Source organism: Lepisma saccharinum, chromosome 3, assembly GCF_977018435.1.
Source record: "Lepisma saccharinum chromosome 3, izLepSacc3.1, whole genome shotgun sequence".
Classification (NCBI taxonomy): Eukaryota; Metazoa; Arthropoda; class Insecta; order Zygentoma; family Lepismatidae; genus Lepisma; species Lepisma saccharinum.
In genome coordinates, this window is record NC_139231.1 from 83,240,879 (window position 1) to 83,255,161 (window position 14,283).

A 14,283-nucleotide genomic window follows, 5' to 3' on the forward strand; every position below is an offset into this window, starting at 1 on the left:
GAGGATATAGTTCGCACATGCCCTCGAATGACGACGCTTAGGAAGTAGGAAGAGCGAATTTTAGTCGAGCACCTCAACGGACCAAGTACATATTCTAACCTATATTAACGTTGTTCTATCGTTCTATGCAAACAGTATATAATACTGTAAACGCGAACCTAGCTGCCTTACGTGACTTAGAGAATAATGTATCACACAGTGAGAAGGAGTCTTGGGATCGAATTACGGGAAAGGAATCGATGTTAGTTGTATTCTTTCTTAATTACCATAGTTGATCCTACTATAATCATAATCATAATCTTTATTCATCCGTTGACCCATTTTTTCATGGGTATGGATTTTGTCCAGATACATGAAAATATAAGGTATGATATACAAACAATTACATAAGTATAAGAACAAAAGATTTTTACATGTTGCACATACGAGTATGTGATAAAAAATGTACATTACATTGACAACATTAAAAACAATGATAAGCATTTATACATGTATAATATATATACCGTTCTATATAAAGTACATGCATTACGTTTTTTAAAAATAATAAAAAATTAGAAGTTACATTGTTTCTTCTATGGTATTATTACATTTCTTTGTCCAGTTGATATTTTTACCCAGTCTAATTTATAATTCATTAATGTCATACAGAGCTCTGTCTGTAAGGTATTTTTTGATTAGATGCAATTTTTTCTTTAAGGGAGTGATATTTTTTAGCTAAGGGGGAAGGTTGTTGTGGAATTTTATACCTGCAGAATGTGGTGATCTGTCTGTCAGAGTTAATCTGTTAGTCTGGATATGTAAGTTTTGTCTTTGTCGCAGTAAACCTAGCGGATAATACTAATTGTACGGAGTAGAATGAAAAGGAATCGATAATTTGATGTCGTTACTCACTCACGTTACTCTTCCCTGTTAGGCACGAAATTGTGACAAAACCAAGGGCGGATTAAAAGGGAGCGGAGGGGGCGTCATGGGCGATTTCCACTGAGGATTTATTTTATTTTTTCACATATTGATAAATAATTTGTTCAGTTGAAATGAAATATAACACACATAGTGTCAATTAAGCCACATACAAGAGCGAAATAAAGGGAGGCGGAGAGGACTACGACCTACCCTGGACTTTGAAAGGGGGGGGGGGGCGCACAGAACCTCAAGGGTCTTATTTTATTTCTTCAATAATTTGCACAGTTAAAATGCAATAAAGCAAATATTGTGGCATTTTACAAAGAACTACAGTTATGGAAGAGCAGGAACCTTAACGGTGATTGCAACGAGTGACTAAAATAGGGGCGACAAAAGATAGGAGGCGGTGAAAGATAGGGGGCAATGAAGGATAGGAGGCGGCGAATGATCAGGGAACGACAAAAAATAGGGGGCGACCAAAGGTAGGAGGCGGTGACAGATAGAGAACGACGAATTATAAGGGGCGACGAAACGTAAAAGCGATGAAAGATAAGAGGGTGATGATGTAAGGTAGGGGAGTCGAGAGTCGGACAGATAATAGGAGGAACTTAAGGAAGGTGAAGGACTAATATATTACTATGATATATCAAAAGATTCGTAAGTTGACCGCACCTTCCCAGAGGATTTAGAATATAATCCCGCCACCTCACTCATTTTATTCATGCGCAATCACTGTGGAAAGGCCATAGCCAGGGAGAGAGAGCAGCTGATCGTGACATGTACCCCAGCGCCACTAGGGCGACGATGAAAACAATTAGGTGAACTACAACTATCAATCTTAGTAGCTTCTGCAGGGGCAAAATGAAGGCTTGAGGGTGTGATTATACTTCTCCTGCGCCCCTCACAAGGACATTGTTATTATTATTATTTTTAATTATTAATAAATTTGCAAAGTTGGAATGAAATATATCACAAACATTGTGGCATTTTATGACATACCCCAAGAGCTAAAAATTAGCAACCGTGGGAGATGACAGCAGTGCTTCTCTTGCCTGTTCGTACAAGACACAGGTTAAGCTGCTCCATTCCCTGTTCCCGACAATCACATCTATTGTAATGAAAAATCAATTTATTTTGAATTTTTAGAAATCTGTTGTAATCTTTATTTTTTTTTAAAGTTAAACAACTTAGAATGATTGGTGTGCTCAACAAATGTTGTAACATTTTATACAGTGGTATAAAAACCAGAGGTGCAAGCGGTGCTTGAAGGTCTGGGGCCAAGGGTGGGTCATATCTTTCGTCATATCATCCAGCCTTTTTAAAACTTAGAATGAATATTCCTTTCTATTTTTGTGCTACAGTTAAATAAGGATGAAATTGGAGAAAACGATAATATATCACTTATTAAGTAACAAGGCCGCAAGATAGAATACAGGTTTTGCAGGCCTTTAACAAAATAATTTGTTTGTCTTTCGGTGCTCCTTGATTTATCAGAAGATGCACTACAAAAGTGCACCAGCGACGTTACTTCTAATCTCATACTCCCAATACTTTCAGACACTATACAAAGGAAGATATCACAAACTGGCGTTACCAGTATTTCCGAAAGGGGGTGTACTTTTTTGGAAATACTGGGACAAAAGGAGGTTATGACTCCAACCAACCCTGTTTTGATACGCTACTGACCACAAAATTGGAGATCATTCTCGATGATACTACTTTCATCCTGAAATACGACTATTACACTTCTTTTCCAGGTTTATTTACTGTTTGATTGATTTGCCTCATTTCCAGTGGCTGTGGCCTCTGCAGGACGCACACTTTCGAAAGTTGAGCCAATAAAATATTATCTGTCGAATAGTGCTCCTCAGCAAAAATAAACAAACATATCCGTTTTAAACAAGAACACAGGCAAACGGACGGCTAGGCGTTGAACACACTGTGAAATACTTTGCTCATGCCAAAGCACACAAGCGAAGGTTTTAGTTTTTTCAAATAATTATTTTACGCTGAATTTAATTTCGTTACTTATTTCTGATTGGACATCTCGTTTCCCGTTGTTTAGACTTACTTTTAGTTAAATAAAAGTTCTTATGCACAACTCCAAACGATGATGACACCGGTTTAATCGTATCAAAATTAACTGATAATCTAGCACAATATAAACACCAGGAGCGTCGCCTGATAATGTTCGCATGAGCACGTGAACACTCATGTATCTTAAATTAAGTACATATTAAATGCACACACACACACATATTTTTATTCGAAGAAACACTATGTTTGAGGTACGAGTATATACACAAAATTTACTCTGACACGACTTCTTTCACGTATGAAAACTTTTTTAGATAGTTGGTAACACTGACTCCTACGGTGTTCCACGGAGGGCGTTGAACACAATTGCTGTGCGTGTTGCATAGAGCTGACAGCTAAGGGGCTGCTGGCCACTATACCCCGAAGATGTTCACTTCGCCGTGCGAACACTGATGCAAGCGGCAATACTTCTTCCATTCGGCACCAGAGGGCAGCATATACAAGGCATGTCTTGGAGGACTCGAAAATCTCTGTGCTACATAGTTGCAAACTTTAGCGACAATTCGCTAAACCTGGCGGATTTTAAGGGGGAGAGGGACAATTTCCCCTAGGTCTTTCTTGTATTACTTCAAATACTTTGAGGGGAAATTGTTGAAAATAAATTGAACTGTTATTCTCACTTTTTCAATTGAAGATGAAGTTACAAGGGAGAGGAGTAAATCTGCATTCAGTACAAAACCATTATTGTGAACACTCGTATACGAACCGTACGCGACGCCACTGATAAACACCTCATTTATACATTTACTTCATGTTTATTCATCCATCTATAACCAAGTCCTGTCGTCATAGTAACCCACACAGATTACCTTCTCTTTATAATTTTTATCTATCAATTTCTTGAATCTTGATTGTTCTATATTTGATATGCACACTCATTACTTCTCTTGTTGTAAAATACAAACTTCTTTCAATAAACACTAGCCATACAATTTTCCGATTTAAAAACGTTACAAGCATGCAATACATAATTGTAACCATCCTCATAGCGCGATAAAAAAGAGAAAGAAACCCTATGGCTGAAGGCAGGCAAAATCATGACACACACATGAGCCTCCAATGTTTTAGTTACAACAGTGATTTTATGACATACATGGTAGGACCGTAGTTTGAGGTAAATGTGCTGGGCGCCGAAAGTTCGAGAAAGAGGGGGGCGTCGTAATGGGTGTCTGCCTCCTCCGAGAGAACACCTTCAATCCGCCACTGGACAAAACACAGGCAGTGCACTAATTTGTACTTTTTTTAATATTTGCATCGCTTTTCTGCCACTTTTGGCGATCAGAAGGAATGATGATTAAATTAAGTCGATGAAGAGACACTCTCAAAGAAATACCCATGCCCAGGCGATCGTCCTCATAGCCCTGACCGTGGATGAGCATCTGATAGGGGCCACATTGAGGTGCGACACTTCCCATCTCCCAACCAACGTCCATACTCAAGCTCCCTCTAGAGCCCGCATTTTGAACTGGCGGCTGGAAATCAATTGATCGGCGTTTACTTTCATGTTCAAAAATGCAGAACGTCGCTCGCGGTATGAAACAACTCGAGTGGAAAAATCCCATGTGCCAAACCTAATCTCATAGTCCCCCCTTCGCGTGGTTATAAACACAAGGATTGCTAAAAACAACGGAGCTAGCTTGGCAAGTTGATGCAGGTCAGTTGTTGTTCAACGTCCACTTTACAACTGAGATTGCCACCCCACTCCAGGGCATAAGACTTCGAAGGCGATTGACATAGAAAAAGCTCCCTAGGACAGCCGCCAGTGTTCATTACAACATGTTTCTGAATAAACTTTCATTTTTTTTGTATAAAGTGCAACAAAGTGAGAGCAACTAATTATTGCAATTTATATCAATGTTGGATACTGGTAATCCACATATCGGTAACGCCATACCATAATGTAAGAATATGTTGTAATATTCCATTTGCTTCTATTTGCAGGATGTGAACAAGTTCAGTTAGAATCCGAAAGGAGGTCCAGGGCCTTGGGAGAGAGAGTCCCAGTGCCTAAATGCGACACCAATGGAGACTTTGAGCAGATACAATGCAATGACCGCACAAGAGTCTGCTGGTGTGTGGACAAGTCAGGCTATGAAGTTCCCGGAACAAGGGATATTGGCAGGGATCGCGTCAATTGCAGCAGTAAGTAGATAACCTCTGTCACACAGCTTCATGTGAAATATCAGGCATGGCAACCTTTTGGGGACCGGAGGGTTTGTAACCTGATGCTCTCATGAGTAATAAAAAAATGTCTTGTAACCCCCTTTTCTGCTTTTCTTCTATTGAATCCTCTTTCAAGTTTTCAGCAGTCCAAAATCTGCAAAGGGCATCTTGTGTGGAAAAAAATTGCTTCGAAAGGATGGCAAAATGAAAGAAAATTAGATGTTTGCAATGTGGAGAAAATATATCATCGTGAATTATCTTTCATAAAAAGGCCTAAAAGTAACTGAAATTGTAGAAAGAGGTGCCTCATGATGGCATTAGCCCTGAGACTCCATATATACATGGAAGGCTTCCTCTCAGACTGGCAGGCCTGTAGACAGAATTTTGTTTCAAAGGGGGCCTCATACCTTATCAGCAGCCGCCATCTAAAGGCAATAAAGTAGGGGATAGAATCACTGAAGATGAATTTCTCAATATGTTACAACTTATTATACAAGACATTTAATCCTGCTAAGGAAGTAAAATTAATTACCAATATATACTATTCAACTAAACATTTGTCGGATTTCGGGGAGAAGGGGTCTTTAGCTCTCAGAGCCCACTTTCTGGTTACGTAGTCTGCATACTGGGTTTCTGTTTCATTTTCTTAGCTCCCAGTGTGTTTCTTAATGGGAAGATAATTCGTCATGTGCTCTGAAAATATGTATTGCAAACATTTATCATTAAAACTGGATATTTTCTTGACAATTGAGTGATTTATTCTGCTACTAGCATACAAGTTTTCTGGCTTATTCTAAATGCAAAACATGTATATAGCAGAACAAACTATTTGTGTGGAAAATAGGAATCGTATAATTACCAGAAATAAATAAATATTAAATGCTTTCAGATCCAAAGCTTTGTGCTGGCCACATGTGCAGAATGCTGTGTCCCTACGGATTTGAGCTTGATGTTGATGGATGTCCCATGTGCCAATGCCGTGATCCCTGTCATGGTGTCAAGTGCCCAGGATCCATGTCTTGTCAATTGGAACAGGTTGCCTGCATATCTGAACCTTGTCCTCCAATTCCTACTTGTGAGTATTTTTGAGCTTGTTAAGAAGTTTGATACTTTTATATTTAGAAATGTGACACATGGTAGTATAACTGTTGTTGCCATTGGTGCCTGTTCATATATATATATATATATATATATATATATATATATATATATATATATATATATATATATATATATATATATATCGTTACCCACTTTCTTGGTCATGTTTTATACCCTTTTTTAATTGCTCTTAATATATCATAGTGCAAGTTGTACTTACGTATGTCAGATGAATAGTATCGAATCTGAATAATTATAACTTTCCATGAACAACTAAATTTTTAACCCCTAAAGTGGGTAATTTGCAAATTCCAAATTTCTTCTCATGGCGGAAGTGTGAACTAACACAATGGTGAAAGAAGCCGTTCCATAGCTCATTACACGCAGGAGATATTAGTTAGAGAATGTTGAGGACAGATATATCTGTCAAACCCACTGCAGATAACAAGTAGGCATGCCGGATATAATTATATGTCATGCCCACTTAAAGGGTTAATAGAATAGGGATTTCATTGGGGTGTGGGTTTCATTATTTTCAGAACTTAATACCAGTTGCCTGTGTAGGAGAGAGTTGGTGCAAATTATCCCCCCTGCTTAAATTAGCAACCCACCCCCTTCCCAAAAAAGAACCTGAAATATATGAAATCATGATTTAAAATGTTTTGTTTGGCATCATTTCTACCTCATGATAGTGGAGCTGTGAGAGCTGAACATTTAGACCTCTCTGAAATAGCTTGTCATTTTCAACATTTTCCAAAAAGGAAGCTTTGGTGTGCACAATCGTACACTAATGATGCAAACTTTTGACATTATTTGTGTTTATCTTTGCAAAGGTGGAGGGGCTGTAGGAATGAATGTCATTTTCACTAAGATTTACTAATATCATTACTTAAATATTTATCAATAGTAAAACTTTAGATTCAAAAGCTCTCTTGATAATCTTGTAAATGTAAAATGTAATCTGACTATTAGTAAAAATATTTACACCAAATATCAAACAATTAACAATGAATGAGCAGATGTAAGAAAAGTCTTCTAATTCATCTCCAATAGGTAAAAAAGCTCGCAGTCTTGATAACATCTGTCCAGTTGGAACTCCCCTGAAGATTTCAGAGAGTGAGCGACCATTTTTGTGTGGGGTGGATCCAGGAAAGCCCAGCTGCCCACCACTATTCCAGTGTCTTGTTCAGACAGGTTTGTAAGCCATATAAGAACATATTTTTATTATCTGTAATTGTGTGTTCATCTGTTTAGTGACAAAAATTACAGCATACATTTTTACAAAGCTTCAAGAAGAATTATTAGATGCATTTCTTGCTGAGAAATGTAATTATCTGTTCCAAAGTTATGAAAGTGTCCTGGAAAATGAATGTTACCACAAACTTATATATTACACACATATATTTTTGATTAATTGATTGAATGATTGAGTTGGTGTTTTAAGTACACTTTACGGCTAATTGGGACTGGACCTACAGTTTAAAGTGAGATCCGAACCACTATGTGCCTCCACGGGGAATCAAACCCCGGACCCCTTGATTACAAGGTGACACACACATATTTCAGTTCAGTCACCGAAATTTATGTTAATTTTTGGAAGGGTGTTGCAGGAACATGATAACTTCAATGTGAAGAAGTGTTCTTTTGAGGAGACAACACTACTATGGGGGGAAATATGTATTGTTTGCCCCCCCTGGAAAAAAATACCTTGCTTGCCCCTCCCTGCAAAAAAAATCCTTACATCTTTGTTGTTTTGCAGGAAATGATTATGGTGTGTGCTGCCCTGCATCAGTGCAAATTCAAAAGCCAGGGACCTGCCCGACTCAGATCGATGGTGACTACAATGACTGCGGTCCACCATGCGAGCATGATCTCCAGTGCATGGGAATGCAGAAATGCTGTACTTCCTTATCTTGTGGAAAGCATTGTGCATCTCCACATAATGTGACAGGTACTCAACTCGGTTATTTTAAAATTAAAAAGGGCTGACAATCTTTTTGCATTTGAATAATTAAATGTGCAAATATGGCAATACATTCAATTATTTTTCACCTAACACATCACTATTCTTTTAGATTTTGTTAATTTTGGCAATTCTGACTTTGTTTGCATGAGGACTTGATATTTTATTTGCTCTGTGTGCATGCCTATACATGCAGTTTGAAAGTTTGCCTGTATGTATGTTGTTGTAGCCCTGGATTTATCCTCAATATTTAGTAGAAAGAAGCTGTATAGATAATTTAGCACCAAAATTGCCATAAATTAGGTTTTTGGGCAAATTTTTAATGGGGGTTGTCAATATATTTAAGAGGAAGGTTAGGCTACCTTGTCACAATTTAGACTATTATTCATAGTATCAACATTTGGATTTCAGCTTGTCTTCAACAGAAGATGCTAACGGAGATTTTAGTAATGAATGAGAAGGAAGGCAAGGGCTACATTCCCCAGTGCTCACCAACTGGAGAGTTTGTTCCGAGACAGTGCAGTAGAAATGGACTGGTGTGCTGGTGTGTCAACTCCAGAGGAATCAAAATGCCCCGAACAATGGGCCCTGCTGAGCAAGTGGTGTGCGAGGATGCCGATTGTAAGTACCTAACAATATCATGTAGACTCTGTTTAAAAGCAAATAAAAGCTCATTTACATTTAGAATTATTTTTTTATTCAGTTAATTTATCCTGGCTTATAGTTTGTATTGCTCTTAATTCTTCTCAATTTCCCAAGATTTAAACCCTTGCAAACAATGCTAAAATATTACTAGTCATAGTAAAGTAACTTTCACGGTATTTTAAGCAATATTGTAAGACAGTAAACAAATTAACAAAGTAAAAATACAATATTATTTTGTTAGTTTTGTTTTCCGAAAAGTGTGCTATTATTATTATATATTAACTTGAGTAAACTTTAATAAATCTTCAATTAATATCCCAGTCAAAATATATTTAAATATAATTTCAAAATCACTAAAGGGAAAAAACCACCATTTTTAAATGCCTAATAATACCATGTGCTGTGAGATACATAATTTGTGTGTAGAAAGCCAACAAACAGTGGTGACAATATTCAATGCTCTCACCATGCTCAATGAAAGCCTCTTGGTAGGCCTTGGTTCTCAAAGGGCTGCTGTATCCAATAAATTACTTGTATGCACTTGCACATATATACATATGCACACAAAGCAAAAGAGAGAGAAAGGATCATAATATACACAGCACAGAAATTAAACCAAAATGTTTGTTTCACTAGCTCCTCATCTGCATCAACAGGGATTCACATCAGACGATCAGATCCATTCCTTGGGAACATTTTGTTCCAGTATCTGCACTGCGTATTTTAAGTTTATTCACAAATAATGCAAAAATATGTGTTGGAGCATAAGTATGAGGAGAAACTGGCTTCAAGACAAGTGTGAAACATTACTATGTGCTTAATTTTCTGTATATAATGTTAGAGGAACTGACAAAAATTATATTAAGTAATTTAAAACTAGGATGTGATTTCAATGTCTTCTTATATTCTCTGGTCGATTCAAAAGAGAATCTAATAAATACATGTATTGGTTGTTTTCCAGTGAATATTGCTGCAAGAAATTTATGCGACACTAACACCTGCGCTCAAGTTTGCGAATATGGATTCAAGGTGGATAATAATGGCTGTCAGACATGTGAATGTGATGATCCTTGCCAAGGATACAAATGCAAGGATAACGAAGAGTGTGTTGCAGTCAAGGAAGAAGGATGTGATGGTTTCCTTTGCCCTTCATATCCTGAGTGTAAGCTGTACAGTAGGATCATTCTTATCTATCTGTGAATGTTTTTAAAAATGGATTTCTTATTAAGATGAACTACTACTTAAATAATGAAGAAATTAGAAGTATCATTGTGACCCTATAAACCTGTGACTTGCTCATGAAATTAATGTATTCTTGTACTTAGGCACGTAAAAAGGGAAGGGCTTAGAGGGCTCGAGCCCCCCCTGAAAGTTTTCGGTTTACACTAGATAAAATTAGTTTTTTTGTTTCTTGTGATGTGAAATAAGATAATGTGATGATAATTTAAGGAGAAATAATTATCGAGGCAAGATGGAGAATGTTCTGTAACCCTGTTATTGATAATAGCACACATCTAAGGTGGGGTACAGGGGGCTTGACACCCTCCCCTCCAGGAAAATTTTTAGTTTACATTAGATAAAATAAGGCTTTCTGCTTCTTGAATAATGTGACAATAATTGAAGGAGAGAAATAATTATTATCGAAGCAAGACAGAGAATGTTCTATAACCATGTTATACACATATACAAGGTGGGAATCAGAAGCTCGAGCCCCCTCTCCCTCCTTTCAGGATTTCTTTCTGTTTACACTAGATACAATTAGGATTTCTCCTTCTTGAATAATGTGATGATAATTTGAGAGAAATAATTATCGAGAGAAGACTGAGAATGTTCTATAACCCTGTTATTGTTAATAGGATGTATCCAAGGTGGGGATCAGGGGTTCGAGCCCCCCTCCCCCCTGCCTCAGGAAAATTTTCCTTTTACACTAGATAAAATTATGTTTTTGTCTTCTTGAATAATGTGACGATAATTTAAGGAAGGAAATACTTATCAAGGCAAGACAGAGAATGTTCTATAACCCTGTTGTTGATAATATTGCATGTAAACTTTTCTTGAGCTTTCAGTGTTGTCGCAGTGAACTTGAGCACTATGTAGAGACTTGTCAACATTTGGAAGCTGCACAACAAAGGTAGTTCCACGCATAGGGCGATTCATTGTAATTTGTAATCTCTGGAAGGAATGAGAGGGAATGTTCTTGAATAAGAGGAGTGAAACTACTGGCAATATTTATGAATCGTTTATCTGCGGAATGTTCTAGAATATAATGAGGATATAAATATGCATGAATTAGAACAATTCCTAAATAGATATTCTTTCACTGAACCTTGGATCCAATGAGAAAAATGGCATTGTCTCTGACGTCATTTCCTTTAAAGCATTCAATTCAAGGACTTGTTCATGATTTATTTGATCCTGTACAAGGTGCTTTACTTCAGAATCCAAAATAAAATGATAAAAACTTGTAGTGACTTGAGTTTAAAAAATGTGTCCGAGATAAAGAGTGGCATTCCCAGGATTTTCGGAAGGGAGAGAAGTTACGCATACTATTTCTGGTGGTCAGTCCTCATTTTGCCTTCTTTTCCTGTCTTTGGCATTCTTTTTTTCAAGGAAAACTGGGTCAAATGGGGTTATGACCCCACCAACCCTCCCTTGGGCACGTCTCTGGAGATAAATGAGTAAGCATTTAATCATATTGGGAGACAAAACATTAGATGTGTTGGAAACGGAAGGGTTTACACTGTGCATTCATTGTTTTGCGATCCAATTGTATTCTATAAGACTTCCTTTGTTCCATGCCGATGTGTGACAAGACTACAGAAGCTGTGACAGACAATTTTGAACACTTATGAGTGCTTAGGCCTGAATCTGAACAATTTGATGGGTTTCAGCTTTTATAAGAACTGCAAACATGGGAGGACAAGACACATTAGTGGTGTTCAAGCTCGAATCAGAGAGAAATATCTGAGAACTGTCTGCACCCAGTTCGCATCCCACAGTTTGAATCTCGCATTGTCGAAGTGGATTGTCCATCCCGTGCATGTGTAACAGCTTCGTAAAAACACTTCTGGTACACAGATGGTTTGATGCCAGATGAGAAGAAATGGACAAACACACATACTGACATGGTTCCTGCACACAAAGTTAGTGTATGGAAACAGAGGAGTCGAGTTGTAAAAAAGTCCCGATTTCACATTCTGATTAAAATGGCAGCCTTAAACAGTGGTGACGATTTAAGGGATAGTTGCTCCCCATTTTTTTTTTTGCCTCCACACTATTGCCTCTTAATGCTAAGCCTTGTCTACCAAGAGAAAGTAAACTTTCCTTGCAAACCCCCCCCCCTCCAGTTTTGGAACCAAATTGCCACCACTGGCTTGGAGTAGCTTGGATATTCAACACACAAAGCAACTAACACATGAAATAAATGGCAATTTTGTCTACAAGGTGTGACAATTTAATTCCAAGAATGGCCAGCCATCTGAAAGAAACATTTGCTTACCTGTGAACTAACTGCTGCTGTCGCCTTCAAAATACTCTCCTTATGCACTTTGTAAGATCAAGGTGCTACCGCCTCAAACAACATTCAAAATTGTTTTCCAAAATTCCTCACAGTAACATTGTCACTTTGCGTTGGATGTCAGGAATGCCTGCAAATATTTGTCTCTTTGCGTCTTCACGGATATCCATTGCAATTGACAAGGACAATGATCAAGAAATCTAGAGATCTCCCCATCCACACTCTTTATCCAGTGTTTCATACCAAGATATTTTATCATGTTTTCTCTCTTTGATATTCCTTCCATCTGTTCATTTTACTTGCTCTCTAGAATAAATACTGAAATGAAACATAATTGAATAGAAGGTTTTTGAACTGAGGAGAATGTACAAAGTGGGTGCTGCTGAACTTTACAGTGGGAACAAATAATAGAGAAAGGGCTCTTGATTTAAAGTAATGCTGAAAGTGTAGTAGTAACATTGTTCCTCTCTCCTCTTTGCCACCAGGTCGCCCCATATCACTATATGTGAACCCTTGTGAAACTGGAACACCACTCATTGATGCTGAAATGGGAACGGTCACCCGTTGTTCAGATGAGGAAGAGAACAGAGGTTGTCCATCTGGGTACAAGTGCACTTTTACATCAGGAGTCGAACCAGCTGTTTGCTGTCCAGCAAATGACAGAATAGGTAAGTTCATTGTGGATAGAATAATTAAAATGACACAATTAGCAAACCTACAGGTGCTTCTAAAATATTGCTATTCCCACTAAATTTTCATAATTTACTTTATTAATTTGTATAAAATCTTAAATTGCTTCATAACAAGATATATATGAGGCTTGTCCGGAAAGTAAAGATACAAACCAAAAATAAGATATAATAGAAATGTATTGCTCGCAACTAAAGTTACACTTGATACACTGATACAGAGGCTATTTCTCCACATAAGTGCCACCATTGTCCAAACATTTGTTCAGACGTGGAACAAGTTTTTGGATCCCTGAATCGTAGAAATCCGCCGCCTGCATCTGGAACCAAGTTGTGACTTCTTCCCTGACTTCATCGTCGTCGGCAAAGTGTTTTCCACCAAGATTTTTCTTGAGGTACAGGAACAGGTGGTAGTTACTGGGTGCAAGGTCGGGGCTGTATGGCGGATGGTGAAGGATCTCCCATTGAAACTGTGCAAGCAGATCCTTGGTGACATTTGCTGCATGGGGGCGGCTTGTCATGAATAAAGCGGATTCCACTTGACAACATGCCTCTCCGTTTGTTTTGAATTGCACGTCGAAGATGTTTCAAAGTCTGGAAGTAGGTTTCAGCATTAATTGTTCTTCTAGGCGGCATGAATTCCACCACCAGGATGCCGTGGCAATCCCAGAAAATGGTTGCCATCAGCTTGCAGGTTGAAATTGACGTTTTAAATTTTTTGGCTTTTGGAGAATGGGTATGGTGCCACTGCAGTGACTGCTGCTTGGATTCAGGCATATGGTGGAACACCCATGTTTCATCACCTGTCACAATGGAGTCCAGGAATGCATCTCCCTCTTCTGCGTAGCGAGTAAGAAAGTCCAATGCATATCCCAGTCATTTTGTTTTGTGTTCGTCAGTCAAATGTTTTGGGACCCAGCGTGCACACAACTTTCTGTACCCTAACCCACTCACAACTTTATGAATAGTGGTTTTCAAACAGTCAGGAAACATCACACACAATTCTCGAATTGTCACCCACCTATTCGAACACACCTCTGCTTCAATACAATTGCGAAGCTCGTCAGTGATCATGGACTGCCTCCCACTTCTCTCTTCATCATGAACATCACATCGACCTTCTTCCAAGGCACGGCACCATTTCGCCACATTTTGACGATTCATTACGTTCCCGTACACAGTCACAATTTCTCGATGGATCT

The 14,283-nt window shown here is 38.2% G+C and overlaps 1 protein-coding gene across 2 annotated transcripts in view; it reads left to right on the forward strand.

Moving 5' to 3' along the window:
* The window catches only part of LOC145985195 (uncharacterized), a 149,858-nt gene that overhangs the window by 90,127 nt on the left and 45,448 nt on the right, over positions 1 to 14,283 (forward strand). For both annotated transcript variants that reach the window (XM_083118922.1, XM_083118923.1), the window contains exons 4-10: positions 4,945 to 5,145; positions 6,056 to 6,241; positions 7,321 to 7,461; positions 8,027 to 8,218; positions 8,642 to 8,851; positions 9,837 to 10,037; positions 12,878 to 13,060. In XM_083118922.1, the coding sequence (XP_082975048.1) occupies positions 4,945 to 5,145; positions 6,056 to 6,241; positions 7,321 to 7,461; positions 8,027 to 8,218; positions 8,642 to 8,851; positions 9,837 to 10,037; positions 12,878 to 13,060 (1,314 nt within the window). The remainder of the gene's footprint in view (positions 1 to 4,944; positions 5,146 to 6,055; positions 6,242 to 7,320; positions 7,462 to 8,026; positions 8,219 to 8,641; positions 8,852 to 9,836; positions 10,038 to 12,877; positions 13,061 to 14,283) is intronic.